The sequence below is a fragment of the Python bivittatus genome, unplaced genomic scaffold (assembly GCF_059951505.1).
Source record: "Python bivittatus isolate LINGU-HERP-01145 unplaced genomic scaffold, Pbiv_v1 ctg000700_np1212, whole genome shotgun sequence".
In the NCBI taxonomy this organism is placed as follows: domain Eukaryota; kingdom Metazoa; phylum Chordata; class Lepidosauria; order Squamata; family Pythonidae; genus Python; species Python bivittatus.
In genome coordinates, this window is record NW_028277098.1 from 59,623,962 (window position 1) to 59,649,904 (window position 25,943).

Below are 25,943 nucleotides of genomic sequence, written 5' to 3' on the forward strand. Positions count from 1 at the left end.
ATCATTCATTCCCCTTAATATTAAGTTTGCCTTTTAATGAACATATTCATGAACTATGATAACTTCAGTTAATTACACAGGAAACAATGGAGCCAAAACATGAGGCTACTTTACTACTCTGCATTTACGATATCAGGGTAAATAAGACCAAAAGATAAACCATATTTGGTAAAGCAGTGGAACAGCCTGCCCCCTGGAGTCATTGGCACTCCATCACTCGAGGTTTTCAAACAACGGTTGGGACTGGACTACAAGACCTCCAAAGCTCTTCCAACCCTAGGATTCTATGATTTATAAGTCATGCAAAATGGGCATAAGTGATGAAAGATCAAGATATAAACAACTTCTGGTGAAGTCACAAACAAAGACATAGGCATGGGCCAGCAGGAAGCGCAAAGTGAAAGGAGAAATCACCATTTTGAGGGCATAAATATCCATAAATAAATAAATAAACAAACAGTGGATTAGCAATAGCAATTTTTTAGGCCCTGCCTCAATTTTTTACTTGGTTATTAGGTGTGGCTATTTTGTATGGCTCAAGATAACTTTTTTAAAATTAAAGGTGGTTTGAAAGATAGATTGCTTATATACTTCTTCCACTATGATGTGATATCTTTTTAAGCTTGTTAAATGCCTCTTATCTTATATCCATATCCTGTATGCATTAATTTGGCTCCAATTTGAGAAGCTGGTAAATGCGGTACCTCTTCTTCTATTGTCTGTGGCTTATGCAGTGTTGCTCAGCTGAAAACTGTTCATTTTTATTTTCAGTGCCTGGCTGGAGATTATTTCACCTTTGGCCAAGGTCGTGCTGAAATGATGCATGCTACATCTATCTCTAATAAGCAGTAATAAAATGCAATGCACTGTATGCAGGATTGTCCTTAGCAGCTACTTCAGAAACTTCAACTGGTTAAGAGGCATGGGTTATATGGAAAACATTTTGCTATGTAACAAACAATGTATGTTTTCTGGCTCTCCCAGCGTTTCCAGTCTTTATTTGAAATACTGGTTTTAATATATTCGGGCCTGTATGGCTTAGCGACCAAGGACTGGGATTCTCCAATGGTGGCACTCCTGTTCTGGAGTGCTCTTTCCAGGTATGTTACTTAATGTCTATTCTAATGAGTTTTAAGTACCAAGTGAAAAAATTATTTGCCCAGGCTTGTTAAATAAATACTGTTATGTGGTTTTTATTTATTTATGCTTTATGGGTCTATTGTTATTTATTCTGCTACTTTAAGAAATAATTCTGCTGCTTTATGCTTTTTTTTAAAACCACCATCACTACCAAAACTACCTAGAAAACAAAAGATGTGACTAAATAATATAATCTGCAAAAGTAACATACCTCTCTTGCTCTGGATGGCATTGGTTCCACCATGGAGGGGGTCTTTGTGGAAACTGATTCTGTGGCATGTCCCAATTATTACCCATCCGAAAGTTCTCATTTGGTATATTCTGGATAATTAAAAAAAAGTATTATTTGAAATCTGACTACTCAAGAAAACCTTTAAGGGGAAAAAAAAGGATCACAAAGTCATAAGACTGAGAGAAGGCCAGATTATCACTGCTGGTTGTCCAACAAAGTAGCAGCTTTATCATTCTACTACTTGCTCATGGACAGTATTATAGTGCAGTGCAAATTAGGCAAAGCATATGGCTTGGGCTTAATATATTACATTAGCTGTCCTGAGTCTCTAAATTCCAAGAATCAAATTTAAAATATTGCTACTTGAGGGCCATAAATTACAGCATTAACTAGAGCTACACAATCTCTAAGGGAGTGATGTGCCAATTTTGGAGAGGAATTGGCAGGTTGTGACTTATTAAAAAAATTAGGTAAGCCTATATCTCTTCCCAAAATGGCTTCTGGCTGCCAAAAGACCTTAAATTTTTGATATTTCCTCTCCAAATCTTTTTTTAAAAATGCCACAACATATAAGGATTCTCCACTTGGGAAAAATTACAAACTTAGCACTAGTATAAAGACACTATGTAAGTGATGAACTTTCATAAGAAAAAGGAGAAGGAACTGTACTAGCAACAAAGACAAGGGAGAACAAGTTCCCAGAAAAGTGCTTATTGGGCTGAAATAAACAATATGATATATTGGGTATATATTAATATATGAGAATAACACTGCTTGTCTGGATTTGTTTGCATAATTTAATGCACAATTTGTATTTTTAATTAATTTCCAACAGGACAGAGTGGCATTAACAATCTAAGCATGAGACCAACACCAATGTTAGCATTGTACAGTTTTATTAAAGATTACTCATAATATTCCTAGAAGCCACTTCTTTATATCTTTTTTCTTTCTTTTCTAATTTTCTAAATGAATTGATGGTTTTAAATGGCTATGTTCACCCAACATGCTCAATCTTCTTCCTGAATTAATCATTTTCTGGTTTAAACAAAAGGTAACCAAGTGAACTTTATATTAAAAAGTTCAATTAGCCCAAAACAATTATTCATAATATTCCCTACTGCATAGTCATAGTGAATAATATGATTTGAAAAGGATGACTTTTTAAAATGTGTGATTTAAGAAAACAGAGACAATATCAATGAAAGAAAGCTCAAGAAACAATTATTTGGATGTGAGAGAGGCACCTCCACATCTTATCACTGGCATATCAAACTCCTGGGAACAGGAAAAGAAACTCCTGGAGTTAGAAAAACAGATCTTGGAAAATGAGGATGCTGACTAGAAAGACAAACATTTAAAGTGACAGGTTTTAAATTAGTGTTGTGTAAGGCAATTTAGCCCAACAACTGGCAAACTATAAAAAACATGAAACAAAACATTCCAATAGAGATTCTCTGTTCAGCTAGAGGACCTCCATGCTCTTCACTAGGCACTTGGCCAACTCTGGTTGCATGAGTCAAGTGAGTGAGCAGAGGACTAAGTATGTGAGTGAAAGTGAGAGCAAAGGATGCTTTGTTCCATTAACGTTTTGTAATCTATGGAGCTTTATGTGCTCATAACTCGTTAAAAAATTATGATTATGTGCCATCGATTTGGGGATGACTTTTAGCGACCACACAGATTTTCTTCATGACAATCTGCCCCTAACTTGGTCTTTCAGTTTTTCCAGTGGTGTACTCATCATTACTGTAGTCCACCCACCTTGCTGCTATTGTCCTCTTCTCTTTCCTGCCACCTTTCCCAGTGTTAGAGCCTTCTCCAGACAGCTAGGTCTTTGTGTAATGTGTCCAAAGTAAAATAATTTGAGCCTAGTTAGTCATTCCTCCCTCAAGTGAGAACTCTGAGTTGATTTGTTTGTTTTCTTGGAGGCTTCCAAATTGTGCCTAAGAGAAATTGCAAAGAACATGCACATGCAGCCTCAGTCTTCTTTCTGAATTGGTCAACATCAAGTTCTAGGTTGTTTCAGCAGTGCCTGCGTATTTTCTCATTCTTCCATAAACTGGTTCCCTCTTTCCCCTGTATCAGAAGTATCTTGGAGGCACTCCTTGTATATTTTCTTGTATTTTTTCTTGGCAGCATTGGAATGTCCAAGGATTGCTTTTTTTCATTTTGGCAGTTTGGGAATTTAAAGATCCAAACATACATGCTAGGTCTTAAGGAACATCACTATGCCTGTTCTGCATCGTTTTATGTCCCCACAAAAAGATGAAAAATGGTGCCGCAGGAGAAAAAAATTGTACAGTACTGAATATTCATGGTGCAGTCATGAGTGCTCTTTTTTGAACTGGCTAGCTTTAAGCTGATTTAAGTTCTTTATCAATGGGTACAATAACATGAAGATGCACTACAACCACAACTGCATAGGTTTATTTATTCAAAATTAGCAGTTTCCAAACAAATTGTACAGCAAACAAATTACTAAAAGGATCTTCTGATTTCAAACCTACTGGAATACAACAATAATATGTGGGCCATTCCTGACAGCACAGAAAAAAATGGTGGTGGTGGGGGAGTTCTGGGCCAAAGTGGTAGGGTTGGGCTAAGTTCGCAAGGGGTTTCAGGAGAGACAAAGCACCAAAATCCATGGTAATAAGGTATGCACAAGTGGTGAAATCTCTCAAAACGAGGTTCCTTTTAGCTTTCCTTTTCATCCTTGGCCAGCAATGTCTATCACGCAGTCTTTTCCACATCACTTCAGCCTTTTGTTGATTGTTTTGTGAACTGCAGAATAACAGTTCTTATCTTTGGTAGCTGTCATTCTGGACCTGCTTTGGTCTCAGTTACTGTTTCTTTGTGAGCAATTCTTATCACTGCTAGTTGGTACCCAGCCCTGGTCTAGTGGCTTTCTTGTTTTCACCTTCCTCTGCACATCCACACTTTTCTTTGGGTTCAAATTCCTTTCATCTATTTCTCCCATTACTTTATCTCTTGTAACACTGTAATCAAATTATGTTTCAGCAAAAATAGCAAAAGAAACTTTTTGCCACAGGGAGTAATATGAAGATAAAAACAGAATTTTATATGACCTCAGGGAAGTCTGACAGTATACTTCAAAACTCCAATAAACTGTTATGCTAATAGCTTGAGAAAAACCAAGACATGAAAGGGGATTTTTTTTAATATACAGCAACTGCCCACATCCTGTACTTTGTAAAGCAATATGCACGTCAATGGTGCAAAATGAATAGGTCTCTAGGTTCCCTAGACTGGCTAGCCCTGCACGAAGGCAAGTGTACTGGGATCTGTATCTTCCTTTAGAGCACCAAATCACTTTTGAATTAGCTGAATTCAAACAAGATAGTTAAATTACTTCACAAATTCCTATTCAACAAATTAGCTAGTCTTTATATACAAGACTCCTAATTGTTTTTGCTGCAAGAGACTAACATGATTAAACACCCTTTCTTTGTACAAAATATTCTAAACCTGTACAAAATATTCTAAACCTGTAGTAATACACAACAGCAATAAAAGAAAAAGTGGGCTTAATGTCAGTCCATATAAAATATCCAAAGATTTTTGCCAGAAATTGCAGTTATACTGATGTTTAAGGAATGGAATTCATCTTCAATGTTTCCTTCTTCTTTTGGCTTACCTGTGACAGGATGTTTAATAGAGCTTGGGAAAGTGGAGGATGCAGTATGACAGTTTCAGGAGGAAGCAGGGCCATTACAGAAAAGATTCCTGAGTCCAAGGGAGCGGGGAACATGAGAAAGAGCTCAGAGTAACTCTACCTTAAATATGCTAAGTGTATATAGAGCTGAATAATTGTCTTGACAGGCTTTCAAGATATCCATTCCAGGTTTTTTCCCATTAAAACCTTCCCCTCATATAAGAATTACACTATTCATCACTGTGGCATCTTGCAAGTCCAAGCCAAAGTGATGGAGCACCTCTTTCTGCAAGTGTCCCCACGGCAGGATTAGAGCTAATGATAAAACAGAGTTCCTTCATCCTATCCTAGTACCGTATACATGAATACACTTGAATTTTCCCTACCAATCTCTGGCCTAAGTCGCTTTCTATTCTTAGCAACTACACAACTTTTTCCAAGACGATCTATTCCTAGCCTGGTCTTTCAAGTTTTCCAATGGTGTACCCATCACCACTGTAATTGAGTCCCTCCACCTTGTTGCTGATCATCCTCCTTTTCTCTTTCCTTCCACCTTTCCCAGCATTACAGCCTTTTCCAGACAGCTGGATCTTCACACGTGTCTAAAGTAGCATAATTTGACCTTGGTCATTTGTGCCCTGAGTGAGAAGTCTGGGTTGATTTCTTTGATGATCCATTGGTTTGTTTTCTTGGCTGTCCAAAGTCATCAATACTCTTCCTATCCTGTTTCTTCAAAGTCCAACTTTCCAATTTTAAAACCACACTCAGCTTCTTCCAATCCAGCTTCCCTTAATATGTAGTACTGTGCAAAAGTTTTAGGCAGGTGTGAAAAAATGCTGTAAAGTAAGAATGCTTTCAAAAATAATATAGTGGTACCTCTAGTTACGAATGCCCCTACTTACGAATTTTTCGAGATACGACCAGCTCCGGCCCCAAAAATTTACCTCGACTTGCAAACTCGCCTCGACTTACGAACCGGATCCGCGGCCATTTTCCGCCCGTTCCACGTGGTCCGCGGCCATTTTTCCGCCCGTTCCACGGCCATTTTTCCGCCCGTGCCACGTTGTCCGTGGCCATTTTTCTGCCCATTCCACGTGGTCCGCGGCTGTTTTTCCACCCTGCCGCGTGGTCCGTGGCCATTTTCCGCCCAACACGTGGTCCGCGGCCATTTTTCCGCCCGACACATGGTCCGTGGCCATTTTTCCGCCCCTGACGCATGGTCCATGGACGCCGGAACAGATTAACGGTAATTACATTGAATCTTATGGGAAAATTTGCCTCGTGTTGCGACCAATTCGAGTTGCAACCAGAGTCACGGAACAGATTAAATTCGTAACTCGAGGTTCCACTGTACTGTAATTGTTTATGTTTATCAGTTTACAAAATGCAAAGTGAGCGAACAGAAGAAAAACCTAAACCAAATCAATATTTGGTGTGACCACCCTTTGCCTTCGAAATAGCATCAATCCTTCTAGGTACACTTGCACAGAGTTTTTGAAGGAACTCGGCAGGTAGGTTGTTCCAAACATCTTGGAGAAATAATCATAGATCTCCTGTGGATGTAGGCTGCCTCAAATCCTTCTGTCTCTTCATGTAATCCCAGACAGACTCGATGATGTTGAGATTAGGGCTCAAACCATCACTTCCAGGACTCCTTGTTCTTTTTTATGCTGAAGATAGTTCTTAATGACATTGGCTGTATGTTTGGGGTCGTTGTCCTGCTGCAGAGTAAGTTTGGGGCCAATCACATGCCTCCCGGATGGTATGGCATGATGGATAAGTATCTGCCTGTATTTCTCAGCATTGAGGACACCAATGATCCTGACCAAATCTCCAACTCCATTCGCAGAAATGCAGCCCCAAACTTGCAAGGAACCTCCACCATGCTTCACTGTTGCCTGCAGACACTTATTATTGTACCACTCTCCAGCCCTTCGGCAAACAAATTGCCTCTTGCTACAGCCAAATGTTTCAAATTTTGACTCATCAGTCCAGAACACCTGCTGCCATTTTTCTGCACCCCAGTTCCTATGTTTTCATGCATAGTTGAGTCGCTTAGCCTTATTTTCCTGTTGGAGGTATGGTTTTTTGGCCACAGTTCTTCCATGAAGACCACTTCTGGCCAGACTTCTCTGGACAGTAGATGGGTATACCTGGGTCCCACTGGTTTCCGCCAGTTCTGTGCTGATGGCACTGCTGGACATCTTCCAGTGCCGAAGGGAAGTAAGCATGATGTGTCTTCCATCTGCTGTGTTAAGTTTCCTTGGCCAACTGCTGCGTCTACGGTCCTCAACGTTGCCCATTTCTTTGTGCTTCTTCAAAAAGAGCTTGAACAGCACATCTTGAAACCCCAGTCTGCTTTAAAATGTTTGCCTGGGAGAGACCTTGCTGATGCAGTATAACTACTTGTGTCTTGTTGCTGTGCTCAGTCTTGCCATGGTTTATGACCTGTGATATAAAACTGTCTTCCACAACCTCACCTTAGTAGCTGTTCCTCACCCAGTTTTAAGCCTCCTACACAGCTGTTTGTGTTTCAGTTAATGACTGTGTTTCAACCTACATATGAAATTGATCATTAGCACCTGCTTGGTATAATTGGTTAATCATACACCTGACTCTAATCCTAGAAGATCCCTGACTTTGTGCAAGTGTAAGAATTGATGCTGTTTTGAAGCCAAAGGGCAGTCACACCAAATATTTGATTTAGATTTCTCTTCGGTTCACTCACTTTGTATTTTGTACATTTATAAACATAAACAATTACAATATATATTTTTGAAAGCATTCTTACTTTTCAGCATTTTTTCACACCTGCCTAAAATTTTTGCACAGTACTGTATATTCAGCAAATAAGTTGAATAAATAAGGGGATACAGCCTTGTCACACTCCTTTGCCAACCTGGAACCAGTCTGTTTTGCCATATTCTGTCCCTACTGTATCTTCCTGACCTGTATATACATTTCTCATGAGAAGAATGAAATTTTCTGGGATTCCCATTTTTCTGAGCACATTCCACAGCTTGACGTAATCAACACAATCAAAGGCCTTTCTGTAATCGATGAAGGCCATAATGACTTCTTTTCTGTATTCTTTGGCTTTCTCAATCATCCAGTATACAACAGCAATAATAATAATAATCTTGTCTTCCTTTCAACCGGAAAAACCACCCCGAGTACTCAACTGTACTCACCCGTTCTGGCGCAGCTCAAGGGAAATTCCCAGTCAGGAATCGTCAGATCTTCTCTTTGTGGGTCCCTTAGGGGTCACTGGCCCCAAGGGGCCTCCCCACTTTCAGGACCACCGGACACTTAACACAAATCCTTGGCCTTTTCTAAAACCAGCTTGAACATCTGGTATCTCTTTTTCTAATCTGCATTGGATGATCCTAAGCATTATTTTGCTAGCATGTGAAATTAAGGACATTGTACAATAATTTGTACACTCTGTAAATCTTGGGTTTTTGGTATTGGAATGGAGATTGACTTCTTCCACCATGTTGGCCACTGTGTCATTCTCCAGATTTGTTGGCATAGCTTGGTTAGAACCTTTACTGATTCTTCTTCCGTTGCTTGCGATATTTCAGTGAGTATTTCATCAGTTCCTATAGCCTTCCAACCTGGTAATGACCAGAGTGTGGATGGGCTTATCGGCAAGTATATACAGTAACGCTTTTTTAGAATACCCATATATCCCATATATACTCGTGGATAAGCCCATCCACAGATAAGCAGACCCTTGAATTTTTAACCAAAATACCATGAAAAATGTACCACCTGAAGATAAGCCAATTATGAAAATTAAAACATATGGAAATGTTGAGGGTCAGCTTATTCGCAGGTGGCACATTTTTCATGATATTTTGGTTAAAAATGTGAGGGTTGGCTTATACGTGGATGGCTTATATACAAGTATATACAATAAGACCGTATCATGGAAACTGACTTTCTTCTTCAGCTTAACTTGGAACTTACACATGAACAGTCTGTGATCTGTTCCACAGACAGTGCCTGGTCATGACTTTGATACTGTATTTGAGCCCCTCCACCTCATTTTAGCAATAATATATTCAATTTGATTTCTACATACTCCATTTGGTGATGTCCATGTGTTACCTAAATTTGAGAGTTTTTGAGTCTCCTCAATTTGGATTCAATCTGGCAGAAGATCAGACACGAAAATACCAGCTGAGATTTTAAAGTTTTATTGAAAGCTTGCCAATAGAGTCAGCTGGGGTATCCCCTTAAGACAGAGAAGAACCCCAGTCACACCCAAAGATGATGATTTTATACCTGTTTCTTACAAAGAGATACAGAAATTAACAAATGATTGGCTGAAATTGGCAGAAGTTTTGGATCCTCATTATTATTGGGGGAAACTTATCTTCCTGATGACCTATTGGTTACTAGTCAGTTCGGGGGCACCCCTCTCTGATCTTCTGAATTGTATTGTTTCCTAGAACACAGATTGGGGTCACTTCCTCCCATATCTTTATGGCCTCGATACTTGAGACAGGATGTCTGCCTAAAGCCTTTCAATATAACAGAAATAAGGGAAATGTGTGAAGGTTCATGAACATCAGTTTCCTTGTTATCCCTTTGGCTTTCAAATGTAAGAAAATAAAGGTGAGGGAAACTGAGAGCCCTTTTTCATAAGGTTTCAGTCCCCCCTTTTTAAATTCTTAATATTTTAAATCGAGAATTCAGTTATCCCCACCTCTTGAAGAAGGTTTAGTAAGAAAACAAAATAAGCCTAATCTTTAGATATAAAAAGGAGTTTATTGGGAAAAGGGGCTACAGACAAGAAGGAAGACAGCAATCAGATATAGACAGCAGTCCCCCTGCCACTAGAGTAGCCCCAATCCTTTTCTAATTTAGGAATCCATTAATACCTGGCTGTTAACTGCTTAAGTGAGAGGCCCCCCTGCAGACAGTGACTGTTTATGATGCATTAAGATGTTATTATGTACTGTTTTAACCTTTGTTACTAAAGTGGTGTGTTTGGCACTTAGAGTCAGCTGTAACTGAAGTAACCTTCAAGTCTAAGTAAGTAAGTTAGTAAGAAATAAAATATTCACATATTACATACATGTATAAGAAAGATTCTGTGGCTGAATGATAAAGACATTGAGGTTAAGGTGCTAGACTAAAACCAGAGAGATTGTGAGTTCTAATCCACCCTTAGTTCTAATCCTCCCTTATCACAGAAGCCACCTGGACCAGTCAGTCTCTCTCAGCCCTTTAGATTAAGCAAATTTCTGCTAAGGGTGGACTTGAGTGTCATGAAAGTTATGCTGAAGATGTTATTAGATTTTTCCACTTGAAATAACTACAGTGGTACCTCGGTTTACGAACTTAATTCGTTCCGTGACTCTGGTCGCAGCCCGAATTGGTTGCAAGCCGAAGCAAATTTCCTCATAAGGTTCAATGTAATTACCGTTAATCCGTTCTGGCGAGAAGGACAGGGAGGTGGCTATTGCTTGGAGGGAGAGTCCCCCTCCCTACGACCACGTGTCAGGGGCGGAAAATGGCCGCAGACCACGTGTCAGGGGTGGAAAAATGGCCACGGACCACGTGTCAGGGGCGGGAAAATGGCCACGGATGTGTCAGGGGTGGAAAATGGCCACGGACCACGTGTCAGGGGCATAAAATGGCCGCGGACCACGTGTCAGGGGCGGAAAATGGCCACGGACCACGTGTCAGGGGCGGAAAAATGGCCGCGTATCCTGTTCATACCCCGAGGCGGAGTTCGCAAACCGAAGCAAAATTTTGCGGCCGGAGCTGGTCGTAACCCGAAAAGTTTGTTAACAGAAGCGTTCGTAACCTGAGGTTCCACTGTATTTTTATTGCTGAACTCAGCCTTGGCTCCAAACATGCACTTCAAACAGAGTTCTAGAACCTGTTGTTTAAATGTTACAGTTGAACACTGGTAAGAATTCAATAGTGATGTGAAATCTATTTCACGTTTATTACTTTTCACATTGTTGGAAGAATTCCTTTCCTATGGTTCATTTCTTGCTCAGGTCAAATGCTAGAACCATAATTCAGAGTTTAAAAAAATTGTTTAACCATTAAGTGTGGCTGGCCCCCAACCAGGAGTGCAACACCCTTTTATAGTCAGGTATAAACAATTAATTTGTACATGCCTAATTCTAGAATTCTCAAGTGTAACTTTCCAAATAAGATACAGGCTGATTTCCCACTTTCTAATTGGCACGCCTTATCTCTGTTGCTAGAAGTATAACAGTTTCTTCTCATTCCTTTCTTATCTGTCTATGTCACGGTACCTCAACCTTGGCAACTTGAAGATGTGTTGACTTCAACTCCCAGAATTCTGGGAGTTGAAGTCCACACATCTTCATTGCCAAGGTTGAGGAACCCTGGTCTACATGACCCTCTCAATGGTGAGACACTAACTTCCCTTCTAAAACGGCATTCGTTCAGATTTTTAATAACTACTTTCCAATAGTATCTGCAAGATTGAGCATATAAAGCTCAATCAAGAAGATATTCCTCTGTTGACTTAGCAAGGGCAGAATTGTATTTCTTTTCTTTTTTATTGTTTGTGACTTTTAAATATATAAGGCACCCAGAGTCATTTGGAGTCAGGCAGCCTTTAAATCTAAATAAATAATTTTTAAATTTTATTTTCATGGCCTTCCCAGTGAGATGTAACAGTTATCAACTCTAACCCAAACTGTTGTTCTTTCCCACATCAACTTGAGCCACTTTCTGCAGCGTGGCCAAGTTCAGAGTGATCCAGGATGATTGTCTCTGAAGCAAAGCCTTGGTTGTACCCTGAAAGGATAACCTGCCTAGAAAACTTTGGTAATTCCAAATTGATATGGGGAGCAACTTCTCTCTCCACCAGCCTATCACAGCACAGGACAGATAAAAAATCCTTAATCCTAGAGAACTATAAGATGGCTTAGTATAGCCTCCAATCAAATATCCAGTCACCATAAGCAAAGAGACCAAAGAGTTTAAGCAGTTAATTAAGTATTTCTGAACACTTTGCTATAAAGTTTACATTAGTTTGTATTTGTTAAAATTCCCCAGAACCTAAATCATATAGATCTCTGTTGATGAATTTGAAAAAAGTGATTCACTGTTCAGAAGCCATTGTAGTTATGTGTCATTTGCTGGGAAAATTTCCAAAAGATTCCCTTGCCATGTGTATATAAGAACACAACTGAAATTCTGTTTCATATCTGAAGCCTACCTGGCATAACAGAAACACATTCTCTATTCCCACTTCAAAAGATAGGTCTTATTCAATTAAACAGAAGAAAGAAAACATGAAAGAGAAAGAGAGGAATGTACAAATGTACAACTGTCTCCATATTAATATAAAGGCAGGTTGAATTCCAGAAATAATTTTCTCTTTGCTAAGCAGTGAGAAAATAGCAACGGAGCTCTGGGGCTATAGTTTTTATCGACAGCAAAGCTTGATACTGGGTGGTACAACTGAATTCTTCAGCTAAAACAACCTTGACAAGGGCTAGAAGTCAGACCTGTTTATTTTCTAATGCTGCTGCCTCCTTCCACACCACTTTTTTATCTTAAAAGGAACCAGCAGGACTCAGAAACATAAAAAAAAAAGTTATCACAAAATAGCAGTATTATAAATGTATATGCCACCTTTATTTTGTACAACTCAAGGGGGTGTACATAATGTTGCCACCTCATATTTTCTCTACTATACAACCATATGAAGTGGGTTGGGCTGAGAGAGTGACTGGCCCAAAGTTATCCAGCTGACTTATATCAGTAAGCCAGAACTGCTGAAAATAATGGCTTAACAGTACTGAGCAATCATGCTGCTGCATTCTGCAAAAACAGGCACACCTGAAGTAAATTACAACATATCAGAAATATAAAGTTTCCATACTACATCTGAACCTTGAGTGCTTTCTCCTCTAATAAGCTGAAATTCAGAAATGTACAATAACAAAATACGCCAAATTCTAAATGGATTTGAAGCTGTTTTCATGCCAATTCTGAATCTGACACAATGTTGAAAATCTAGTGAAAACACTGTAAGAAAACTCCAAGTTTTGGGGACCAAGAAAGCATCTTAAGATGTTGAACGAGTGCCCTGTGTTCCACAAAATGTTAGAATGTGGATGAGGAACCTCTGGCTTCACAAGATTACTCCATCCATCCCATGGAGCCTCAAGCAAGTCCCACTCTCTTCTCATTATTACCAGCTGCCCCTCTCTGTTTCCTCTACTTCTTCCCCTTCCCCCTTAAAGAAGAAAGATGAAGCCCAGGAAAACAATGCATTCATCTGGAAACAATGTCACACGTTCCTGATTGGGGAAAGCAGAGTGAGACTTCTGCCATGTCAAATAGCACAGGCCTTCTCCATGATGGAAGAACAAGTTTCACATATTCTGACAATGACTGCTCTCACGTATATGCTCTTTCCCCTCTTTGCCTTTGATCTATCACACACTCATCCTCCTCTTTGGTTTTCACCTTCCTCTCTTATTCACACATCTATTCCTCTCTTGAGCATAGCTCATTTACACATGCAGGTTGCTCCCTTTCTTCTTCTGGCTTTGTTCTCACATGTGTTTCCTCTCCTCTCCTGACTCTACTAGCAAGACCTAGAGGCCAGAGTTTCACTTTGAAGTGTTTTTGTGTACCAGACAAAGACTTTTTCAAATTTTAATGTCAAGTATAGTAGGGGTATATTTATATCTGCCGGCAGTTAAGAATGGAAAGGATTTTATGATAAATAAGTGTAGAAATTCTGTTGCTTAGACTTGGGGTGCTACTGGGTTACTAAACTAATTTACACTGTAGTCATCCTTGTCTGTTTTGAGAATTAGGTCATTATCATTCAAATCAATAGCAAGAGGTAGTGGGCACTTTTTCTGAAATTCTTCCAGTATCACGTTAATTTCCTCAATTTTCAGCCGCAGCGTTAAAGTTCTAGATAGCATATATAATATTCTTTTCATTTTGTTCATAAAAAATAATTTTATAAAACAGCAGAGTTTTTGAACCAGATTATTTTCTGAAGAAAAATAACCTTTGTTCTCCAAAAAGTAATATTTTATATTCATGTGTGTGTGTGTGTGTGTGTGTTTGACCTTTTCATAGAATGAGTATTGAGTAAACTTCTTTGATGTATAAAATAAGAAACAAACATTGAGAGCTGGGCAGATTTAAACAGCAAAAACTTACATTCTGGTGAAACCAACGACCACCACGGCGTCTGGGAAACCGTTGCTTATGTGGGAAAAAGCCCCTGTCCATATTTCAAGGCCTGTGAGGAATTAAAAATGACATAGTGAATCAGCATTTTAGATACAGTCAACTATTTTAGCCACAATCAGAATAGGTCAGAACTAACCAAATAATCTGGAATAGAACAAACTTTTCCCCTCTTCTGTTGGTCAGCTGTCTGATACTTTGTCTCATGCCACATTAACCAGTGCAGGACATTGCCTCCACATGACAATATCAGATTAAGAACAATAACTAGAGCAGTGATGGTCAGTCAGTAACCTCCCACCTCCCCACATTTCTGACTTTAATGGGGGGGGTCATTCTTTTTGGCAACTAATGTTTATTTGTGTATGCCTTCCCAACTTTTCTATTTTAAAAAGTCTTTTTAAACTAAATTTTGTACCTAAACATGTAATTCAAAATTAAATATTCACCTTTTGAGGTGGGGTTGTGGCAGAGAGTGGACACTAATCCAGTCTGACAGGTAATTAAAGTGTGGGAGCTGAGACAGGGAGTGATTGACCACTGGTGAACACAGGAGTTAGAGTTTGGAGTACCAGCCAAGGCTGAAGTCACTTACTATAAGAAACTTCACACAGGAATTATAGTCAAATTAAAGTTATTTATTTTCATGCAATTGCTTGAGCTCATTATATGCACACAGTCACACATTTTATGTGTTTATTGTGCTCCAGTACTGCCACACTTAGGTGACTCTTGACAGCTTACATCATCAAACAGAAAAACATAGTAAAAATAGAAAAACAGAAAAAACAAAAATGCAAAACTATCATAACTACCACACACACATTTTGGGCTATTAAACTGGCCCCACTGTTAGCATCCTGAAGAATCCAAACGTTTTTCAGGTTGTGTATTCTGTTTTGACTGGGGGTTGCCAAATACAGATTTTTATAATGGTTTGCACAGTGATGTAAGTATATGCAAGAAATGACACTATTTGTCTAATGGGCAAATGCATCCCTGAATGGAGCAATCCACTCCACCTTTTACAATTTTGGTAAATAAAGTATCACAATAAAGGCACCACTGCAAACAACTTCCACTGAGAACCGCTAAAACTCCAGAGGATAGTCACACAGAGTTGTCGTTCACAGAGATTTAATGCATAAATCTGCATAAAGGCCCATAACCGAGCTCGTGCTTGAGAAAAACCACAGTGACAAGAGTGATTTTTCTATGGGCGACATGGTACTGCTTGTTGTTGGTCATTTTCCATTTGATTATGTGATCAGACAGCTACCCTAAAGATGCTAACTTATTTCTAATAACCTCCAGATCCCCAGGGTTTAAAGCAACTCCTAGAGTTCCTGTGGCTGTATATAGATTAGATTCTATCTGTTGACTCAGGAACCTGGAATCAGAAATTGAATTAGCAGTGAGTATCCAATGGTACCTTAAATACGTAACCATTCCTCAATTTGGCAGGGAAGTCAGCCTTGTATTCCACTTTATAAATTTCAGTTGCAAAGATTCTGATACCTGATGGTTGTTGGGGTTGTGAAATATTAATACAAAACCCATGAGGAGGAGAGAGGATTCATTCCTACTTCGTGGAAAGCCATGAGAAGAGAAAGAAAATGAGGGAAACAGGAAAAAAGGTGGGATCCAAGCCCCACCCACACAAAGCAGCAAAGCTAGGCTGCAGCGAAGCCGCCCCTCCCTTTGTGCTTGTGTGAGACAGGCTTGGTTGAAACTCCCTATTTTCCAATAGTGGTTCCCAATATTAACCTACACTACCTAAACTGATGACAACTGTATATAGTGTAAATGATTAGCAAATGCACAAAGGGCTAGTTTTGCAAGATAAAAATCCATTAACTGGCAATTCCACAGGAACATTATGGTATAATGTTTTTTGTTTATGCAATTTTCTTGTTTGTAACGTGTTTCCAAACTGCATCACAACTATTTCTACTGAAGCAGTCCTGAGCCTGCCACAATCATAGGAGCAATTCTGCCATGCTTCTGCTACGCTTGCTTCTGCTACCATGCAACCTCTTCTAACTTACAGCTGCTGCTTGGCATTGGGCATATTCTTTACTTGCATCGTTAGCCCAAGAACTTCCCCCTTCTAATATCTGCAGGGACAAGCCAAACACTGAATACCCATGGCACACTCAAAATAACCCCAGAATCCCAGTCTGGATCAACAATAAAGTAGCCTTGATATGTTTATTCACCAGGGAAAGAGGAAATGGTGGTTGCTGCTTGTACCCCAATAGAGTTACAGAATGAGTGATCCCCATTCTGGGGATCTTCATAGAGGGGATCAAACTCCCCTCAAGGATCATTTTGCATCCCCCTACAGATGCAAAATATTGTATGGGTTTTGTTCATGTAGCTAGTTTTTATATTTTTCTTTTGTTCAGCAATCATAAAGATGTAGCTACCTAGGCAGTCCTCACTTGGACTAGCAACTCCATCACTAAGCAATGCGGTAGTTAAGCGAGATATCACGTGACCGCCCTGCTTAGCAATAGCAGTTCTGGCAGTCCCTGTGGCCATCATTAAGTGAATCCCACACATTCGTTAGGCAAGGACCCACCCCAATTCAAGCCATCCTGGCTTGGTCCCTCCCAGCCTCAGTTCTGAGGGTCGTGATTGGGAAGATTATGCGCAGTTGGAAGGTCAGAGTACAGGGGGATATACAGAGTGGGAGAGTGTTGAACTAGAGGAAGCGACAAATGACATGCTTTTGTTCTGATTGCCAAAGGGAGGATAAGGCTAGTACTAAATTGCAAAAGGAACAAGGAAGTGTGGGAGAAGAAGTGCTTGAATAGGAGTTTTGAGAAAGCAAACAGGATGCTTGCTGAGACAATGCAAGCCTTGTGGCCAAGTGACGAATGGGGAACTGGGCACAAAGAAAAAGCTTCAAAGCAAATATGTGTGCTTTTATCTGAAGAATTAATAGAAAATTATTAATGTACTAACTGCTGTAAACAGGTGATTCAGCGAGGGTGGAATTGATTATAAAACCTGAGGCGTGGAATTGCTCAGGGCTCTTCTTCCTTTTGAGAAGAGTCCTCCTTTATGTTGATCTTCAATAAACGAGACAGTTATTTCTCCCACTCCCTATGGTTATTGGGCTTTGCACCAAGTGCACGAACCTAAGGTCTCTTAGGACCAACAGTTCTTCCAAACTAAGGGACTGCCTCCTCTTCAACTCCCCCCACCTGCCTATCTCCCCCACATCTCTGCCCTTTTGACCACCCTGCACAGTGGGACTCCTCAGTGCAAAATCCCAGTTGAGAAGGAGAATAGGGAGAAAGGTCAGCTGGGGCAGTGGCCAGGGGGCGGTGGCAGTGGGGTGATTATAAACACAGGGGTGCTGCAACAGTCGTAAGTTTGAGGACAAGTAGTATGTCCATTTTTTCAGTGCCATCATAACTTCAAATGGCACTGAATGGATGTTAAGCGAGAACTACCTGTAATTGTACTTTACTTAAATCACACACCATTTTGATTTCTCCAACTGAGGCTGTTGATTGGGTCTGTCTGTCCTCCGCCTGTTGTAACTGTTGGGTTTGTGTCATCAATTCACTTAAGTCATGTGTACTCAAGCTCTGTAATTCAATTCTCTTCAGTCAATTTTTTTTTTTTTTGTTCTAAAAGCTCAGCATCCTTTTCTTTTTTCTAATCATTCTATTTGTTGCTTAGTTTTCTGTGTTTGAAATCAAGCTTAGGCCAATAAGGATCAGACTTTCAGACTTACTTCATAAACAAGATGCAGCGGCAATGCTCCTTTCTTATTTAATCTGTTTGTACACTGTGTGTGATTTGAGTGCACTTCTTTTGTGTCATTTAGACTTCCTTTAAATCTTGTTTCTCAAAAAACTCACAGTGACCTACCCCTCATATTATTCAGCATTCTACTCCTTACAGTAGAATTATTTATTCAACCTTTAATGTGACTGTTCCTTATATCCTTCCACTATTCCAAGTCACCCATTCACCATCCCTATCCAATTCTGTCCTCCAAGGACGTTCAATGATATTGGGTTGCCCACATGGTCCACCAGAAATTATGGCAAAATTTGGACCTTATACACCTGTCAAGTCTAAAATCATCTTCCATAGAGTCAGAAACTTTAGACCGAAATTCTAGCCAAATTAATTTTCTGTATTAAAAAACAGTTGCTTGAGCCTATTACAGACAGACAGATGTAATCAAACACTACTATTAAACTGGCCAGGAAACAGAGAGTAACAAGAAGTTCCGAGGTGCCCAGCTGACAAAGCCAGACCTTTCAAACCTTATTTGGTCCATAACTGTTTTTATACAGAAACAATCCTCATCTTTGAAAGGGGATAAAAAAGGTCTTGATTCCTCTCAATCTTCCAAATGTTGGAAATAAATTGACAAGACACCTGCTGATCCTTCAGATATCCAGTGTCGCATCCAGATGAGAAATTGCTTAGGTAATCCATTGCCTGGCATCTCCCACTTTGTCTACCCACACTTAATTGCTAGCAAGAATATAATCTATTTAGCCAGCCTTAATCTTTAACCGCGGCACTTCTATTTCACAGGGAGGTAGATGCTGGATGCCAAGTAGCTCTGTCTGGCCAAAAACTGGTAGTGAACAAAGAGAGGCAGGCTCATAAGTGAGCCACTCTGGTCTACCCAGCTGGTAGTAAACATAGGGAGGCAGGGCTGAGGCAATAAGTGGGCACTGACCTAACAAGCTGATTAGTAGCAAACACAGAGACAAGTACTGAGACAGCAAGTAGCTGAAGCCTGGTGAGTTGACTGGTAGCAAATACAGGAAGGTGGATCCTGAGGCAGCAAGTGGTTCTGGTCTAATCAACTGACTAGTGCTGAGGAAATAGGCAGGTGCTAGTCTGGCCATGTCAGGCTCAGCCCAAGAACAACGATGAAATGGTCCAGTTGAGTATAGTTCCTTTATTTGCTTACACCTTACAGACAGAATCTTGCCAAACTAAATCTATACTACAGCAACTAGTGGATATACCCTGGGAGATTCTAGGGAGTGGCTATCCTGAACCTCTTACGCTTCCCACACTCCTCTTGTGGGCTGTATTATCTTTTGTCTCCTTTCCCCTCCTGGAATGCACCCCCTCCTCCTGAAAGCCTTGATCTCCCACATCACTCTCCTCCTCATAGGTACATTCCATCACAGGCCAGCTGATTGGTGATGAATACAGGATAACAGGAACTGAGATGTCAACTGGCTCTGGTCTGGCTACTTAATTGCCAGTGAATGTGAGGCGCTGAGCAGGTTTTGGCCAGTGAATGCAGAGAAGCTGTGATGGACCATGTGGAGACCTCTGTGGACCACAGTTTGAGTTTCATACTTTGTTTGAAAGGAGAAACTGTGAAGTCATTCACAGTAGATTTTGGATCTACAAATAAAGGGGTAGGACTAGGAGAGAGACCCAGATTGAAGTCCACCCTCCAGCATGGAAACTTAATTTTGGCCAGTCACTTTCCCCCAACCCAATCTACCTCGCAGGGCTGACAATGTGGGAAAAACTGAAAGAGTGCTATGTATATTGCCTTGAGCTCCTAAAGGCAAAATATAAATCTCACAAATATATAATAAATGTCATGAGATCATCACGACCGATCTCAGTCTTTGCAAAACTGATCAAATTAAGGCCGTATTTGATGCAGGGTTTCTGCATATCTTTTAACAGCATTTTCTCACCTTTTTTTGAACATCCAAGACAAGCAACAGCCCACTATTCAGGCCAATGACAAAAGGCAGTCTGAAGCCACAATCTTATTGTACATTTTACCAGGGAGGAAACCCACTGATATGAATTGGATATTTTTCAGTGAGATTACTTTTCCTACCAATTTGCCTGGAAGACACCTTAAGATGACTAGACCATAATTTTCCACATCTATATTGGTTTTTATTTTTAATGGTACTTATTTTAGAATGTTTATAGACTGCCCAATCAATTAAGACTCTGGGCAGTATTGCATTGAGTACTCTCAGTGCTCCAGCACTGATCTTGATTTGGCAGACAAGTTTATTTTACTAGGTTAGCAACATCACAACCATCTCCACTATCTGGACACTATCTCCACAAGTCTTTCCTTTGATAGTCAAATATTATTATGTTGAATCCTGCTGTGATTTCTCATTTATATGTATGCTAAATGTAACAGAATTATGGTCACTGGTTTTTAACAGATCCACAAGACTTAGTCTTGCAACTTGTTCACCATTTACGAGTAAATCTAGAGTCACTTCCTCCCTGGTCAGTTCCAACAAAAACTGTTCAAAGGCACAGTCATTTAGGATGCATAGAAATCTGGTTTCTTTTTTGTGATCTGTGCATGGATATACCTAGTTTATGTGAGGATAACTGATGTCCCCCATTATTAAAATAACATTTCCTTTCCATCCTCTTTGATTTATTTCACTGTGTCAAGTTGACTATTATTTTAATCAGGTGGAAAATAGAACATCCTAAATCTAATTTACATTTGTGGCAGAATGAAGGACTTTGGTCTTCCAAAGTTTTCTAATAAGTTAGGTTTTATAACCTCTTTGATATAAATAGCAAACTTTATCCAGTGCACACTTGCCATTCTTTTCTATAATGCTTGTATCCAGGAATGACTTTATCCTACCGATAAATCTCTATTCCATCAATTTTCCATCATATATTCCTGTTTATAACCAAGTACTCTAATTACTTAGCATTGGCACAGACACACATGTACATGGTGTGCTTTTCCAAACATCGTTGGTGTGGGGTTTTTTTCACAGTCTTCAGTACATTGTCATGTACGCTGAAAGCCAATTGTTTTCTGGACAGAATAGACACTTAGTGAAACACTCAACAACTGCCCAAGTTCAAGGCTACCATGCAAAGAAACAGATACTTCCATGCTCACATGGACAGTGGACAATCAAGTGTTTCATTTGGCTTCATTTTTATTTGCTATAACAGTTGTTATTTAGCCAAAACTGTCTCTGCAAATGATCTGCCAAATCCTAGCTTCATACATGTATAAAGTCAGGAAGTCTTAGCTTTTCTGTCAATTCCTGGTTAGGAAGCCTGACATCCATTAACCTGCTTCTAGTATTAGCCTTCTCCCTTATAGTGTTTTCCAAAACATCTACATACTCCCAAACTGGATGCTGCCCAGCACTTGTCAGCTTTCCTCTAGGGATCACTTTAAAACCTTCCCTATCTCCTTTTGACGTTATGCACCAGCAACCTGTTTCTATTTCCATTCAAGTGGAACCCACTTTATATATAGGTTTCCTCATGCCCCCCAAATTCCCCAGTCTAACAAATCTAAAGTCCTCTATAGATACTACCATTTCATCCATGTCCTGAGACCTCTATGCTGAGCCCATCTAGCCAGCCAAGTGTGGAAAAGGCAGCATCTCTGAAAATGCCACTAGGCAGCCCAGAGTTCAATTTGCTACCTAGAGGCCTGAATTTGGGTTTCAGGGCTGGCTAACTAACGTTCCAAGTGTCTTTGATGCCAACATGGACCAGAATTGCTGCTCCTCCCTGGCACTGTCCAACAACTTTCTTGGTTAAAAAACCAAAGTGTAAATACATAAATATTCCTGCCTATGGAGGAAGCTTTATGAAGGAAGGGCCAACTGAAAAGACTCCATGCTTTAAGTAACCTCCAGAATTTAGCCAAGCTAAGTAAAAACTACATATTAAAGTAATATTTACTATGCTATATAATAGGAAGCATAAATTCCAAACTTACTGTAGATTCCCATGAACAAGCTTTATTGCTCTACTAAAACTGAGGTTGATTTTACTATTTCGGAAGGCACTGGGAAGCTTGCCCTTTAAAATGGATGAGAAATATTTTAAAATAGACTCAGCTGGGAAGTTAAATGCTTAAATTTGAAATTACAAATAAAAATATAGAACAGACCTAGAGCAAATAGCTTGTTTTCATCACATCAAAGATAAAACAGATAAAACATAAAGAGGAACAGTGGTGGATGAAAAGCAGTGGATCCATCCTCCCATGTTTCTATGCAAGACCAAAAATACACAAGCCTGACATACTTCTCCAACCAACTGTATCTTTATCGGGGACTCCAACATACAACATAGCAAAAGAACTGACAAAAAAGCTTGGACATCTCACAGAGAAGAGTGAATATTCTATCAACTCCTCACTACAGTGCCTCCAGAAAATCAAAGATGTACACATAGACAAAGATGAAATTATGGTCTCATTTGATGTCACAGCACTCTTTACATCCATAAACCCAGAACTAGCGAAAGAATCCATATCAGCAGTACTACACAACACACCCGACCTAACCAAATACCCAGATTGAAATACCCAGAATCATGGACCTCATCAACCTCTGCCTCACTATCTATTTTCAGTTTGATGGACAAGTATACTAACAAATCAGAGGCACACCCATGGGATCACCACTGTCAGGACTCATAGCAGAGATTGTAACACAATATCTAGAAACTATAGCACTTCCACACATACAATCTAAAGTATGGATCCGGTATGTAGATGACATCTGTGTTATAATAAAAAAGGAACAACTAGAGAAGACACATGAAACCATCAACAACATCTTCAAAGGAATAAAATTCACTAGAGAGGAGGAAAACAGCAACACGCTACCCTTCCCGGATATCCTCATCAGCAGAGGAAACAACAGCAAATTAGAAACCCAAGTCTATCAGAAGACAACCCACACTAATCAAGTACTCCATTACCAAAGTAAAACCCAACCTCCCACAAGAGGAGCTGTATAAGAACATTATTCAAATGAGCACAAATGCACTGCAGCAACCCAGAACAGCAGAAAAAGGAAAAAGACCACCTATACAACATCTTCCAACAAAATGGATATCTACACAACTTTATCAAAAAGTGCCTGACCACTCAACCTACTACAACATAAGCTATGAAAAGAATAACACTGGCATACATCAGAAATGTCTCAGAAACTACCAACAGACTATTACAACCACATGTCATCTCTGTAGCACACAAACCAACTAAAGCCCTCCAAAACATCTTAAGCAAATCAAAAGACCCAGTAGCCCAAGAAGAAAAAACAGGAGTCATCTACAATATACAGTGTAAAGACTGTAACAACCACTATGTAGGACAGACAAGCAGAAGGCTTGCAGAGCACATCCATGAACAGCAACTAGCAGTCAGAAGACATGATGAAAACTCCTTAATCTCACAACACATGGACAGACTTAACCATAGTTTCAACTGGGAAACTGTCAGCTGCTTAGACCAAGCTAAATCCAAAAATGCAAGGGAATTCCTGGAAGCTTGGTATTCAGACAAGGCAGCCATCAACAGGCACAGAGAGATAAACAACATCTACACACTATTCAAAAGAGACAATAGAAAGGAAAACAAAAGACCAGAACATCTCCTCACCAGCAATCATCACCCAGATAAGCAGAGATTAACACCAAGATCACCACCAGACATGCAAGCAGTAAACAATACCTTAATCAAGGAACTAACAGAGGGAAAAAATAAAACAAAACCAAATCCCCATCCCCACTGACAGGGCATGCCACAGTATATAAATAGCGAGCAAACCCCATCTCATTTTAGCACTGAAGATGTTATCTAGCCAGGTAATGAAACTTTGCATGAAAACAACCAAGCTCAGAGAACCCCAAGGACTCCACAGTTCATCACATCTTACAGCAACACAGGAACAAGGGTTATTTCTTAAAACAACTCAAAAAGCGTTTCATCCAGAACTATTTAGATTAGAAAATTCATTAAAAAGAGGTATCTATGGAAACTATAATCTTGCTTCTAAAGGCAGAACATAAAAAGCATTAAAAGATAATACTTGTATGTGGTATTATCTAATAATACCAAATATTAGCAAAACAAAAAGTGACAAGAGGTGAGAGAAGCCTTCTCTTTAAAAAACAAAAACAAAAAAGAGTCGCTACTATAGGCTAACATCTATGGAAATCAAGTAGATCACCAAAACATCTCAAGATATTGGGCGTGATAAGAAAACCAGGTATAATCTAAACCTATTAACGTAATACTCGGGAGTGGAAATGTCCAACATTAACGTTTCGAAACGTTATCTTTCTAGGTCCACACTCCTTGTTTTCGAGACCTTCCCCAAAAAAGAATCGCGCCAGAAAGCTAAGTGTATCTTTAGAAGAAGCGAAAGCCGCGCAACCCGCCTTCAAATTGAGGCAAACGGTAAGGAGAAAACGGAGGTGGGGACAAAAACGCTAAAGAAAACTAACAGCGGGAATAAAAATGACAGACATACCAGCCCCGACAAACCTCTCCTCAAGATTACGCCGCGGGGATGACTATAAGTAAGTCTCTTTCACCACGGTGCCCACAGATGTGGCTGGAGCTGCAACTGGAAGTTACATTCGTATCTTCCAACTTAAGGGCTGTAAATAATGGAAGCTGTTCAAATGCGCATTACGGGAGACAGCCCCTTATTCCCAAGAGCCGACACGGTTGTCACGATCTGCCTGCTACTGGAAGTACTCGCAATCCACGTGTAGATCGTTGCACCGCATCGAGCTCACCGCGCGCACAAGGCACAACTCCGCACGCTTCCGGCTTTACCACCCGCGACGAAAACGAGGCATAAGCAAATATCGTTCTTCCCCCACTAACATGGTGTCTGTCAACACATTGTGAAACAGGGCCCAAGCAAAAAGCATTACTTGTTTTGCACAAGCAGCCGTAACTTCCTCTCTCTGACCAGCAAACTGAAAATCTGTTTTAAGAGTATCTCCAAAATAGTCGGAAGAAGGGGAAACCAAGAAATTACAGTAAGAACATTGCTGTTAATTATAGCAACACATGAAAATTATAAAACATTCTGGAACACATTTAACCATAAAAAAAGACAATCACGCGGCTCTTGAGAAAGCCTGCCCCCCCCCCCCGCCGTCTTGAATTGCTCAGAGTCAATAGGCTGCCCTTGTTTCAGAATCCTATGCTCATAGTTTTAAATAACGCGCTATATTCCCTGCCTTTGTTTCAAGGCAATCTTGCTTCCCCATCGCTTGTCCAGGTACGTAAGAAAGCCAGTCCTGGAAAACTTACCAAGCCAGTCCCTATTTCGGCTTTGCTTTAAAATGGGAAGCCGGTCCAACTGGACCGCTCTCCAGAAATGCGGGGGCGGACTGGAGCTTTACTAAAGATCAAACTTGAAGGAAGCGCGTTGACAATGTTCAAGTCTCCGCGCCACAAGCTCAAAGGGAGACCACAGTCCAGCAACGCGTGAAACGAAGATAGCAGAGCAAGCAAGAAACTTCTTAAAACGCGCTTGTTTTCGGCTTGCAGTTGCAGCCGAAGAAGGCGGAGACGGCGGCACGAGAACTCCCGCATTTTCGAGAGCAAGGAGGGACCAAAAGCTTATACGGACGTTTACTTTGATTGTAAGCAGATGGCTCAGGGAAGCATGAGCCATGAATTAAGGGACTGTGATGAAAAAGAGCCGGAGGGGATAAGACTTGCTTCTTTCTCTCTTAAAACAAAAATGTAGGTAGCATGTTAGGTGCGTAGTTTACTGTTGTTGCTGCCAAGTGCATAAAGCTTGTTGGATTTTCCGAAAAGGGTGGGGAAACAGGTTTGGGGGCTTTTAAAAGTTTGCAATAAAAGCGGGGGTGGGAGAG

The 25,943-nt window shown here is 40.2% G+C and overlaps 1 protein-coding gene across 8 annotated transcripts in view; it reads right to left on the reverse strand.

The window, feature by feature from the left end:
- LOC103050161 (uncharacterized) overlaps positions 1-25,608 on the reverse strand; it is a 51,646-nt gene extending 26,038 nt beyond the window's left edge. For 3 of the 8 annotated variants that reach the window (XM_088153869.1, XM_088153870.1, XM_007436413.4), the window contains exons 1-3: positions 24,575-24,839; positions 14,241-14,322; positions 1,352-1,461 (exon numbers count right to left, since the gene is read on the reverse strand). In XM_088153869.1, the coding sequence (XP_088009995.1) occupies positions 1,352-1,461; positions 14,241-14,312 (182 nt within the window). In that variant the 5' untranslated portion in view covers positions 14,313-14,322; positions 24,575-24,839. The other 5 variants (XM_007436412.4, XM_025171995.1, XM_088153868.1 and 2 more) reach the window with 5 other exon arrangements.
- Positions 25,609-25,943: the final 335 nt, after the last annotated feature.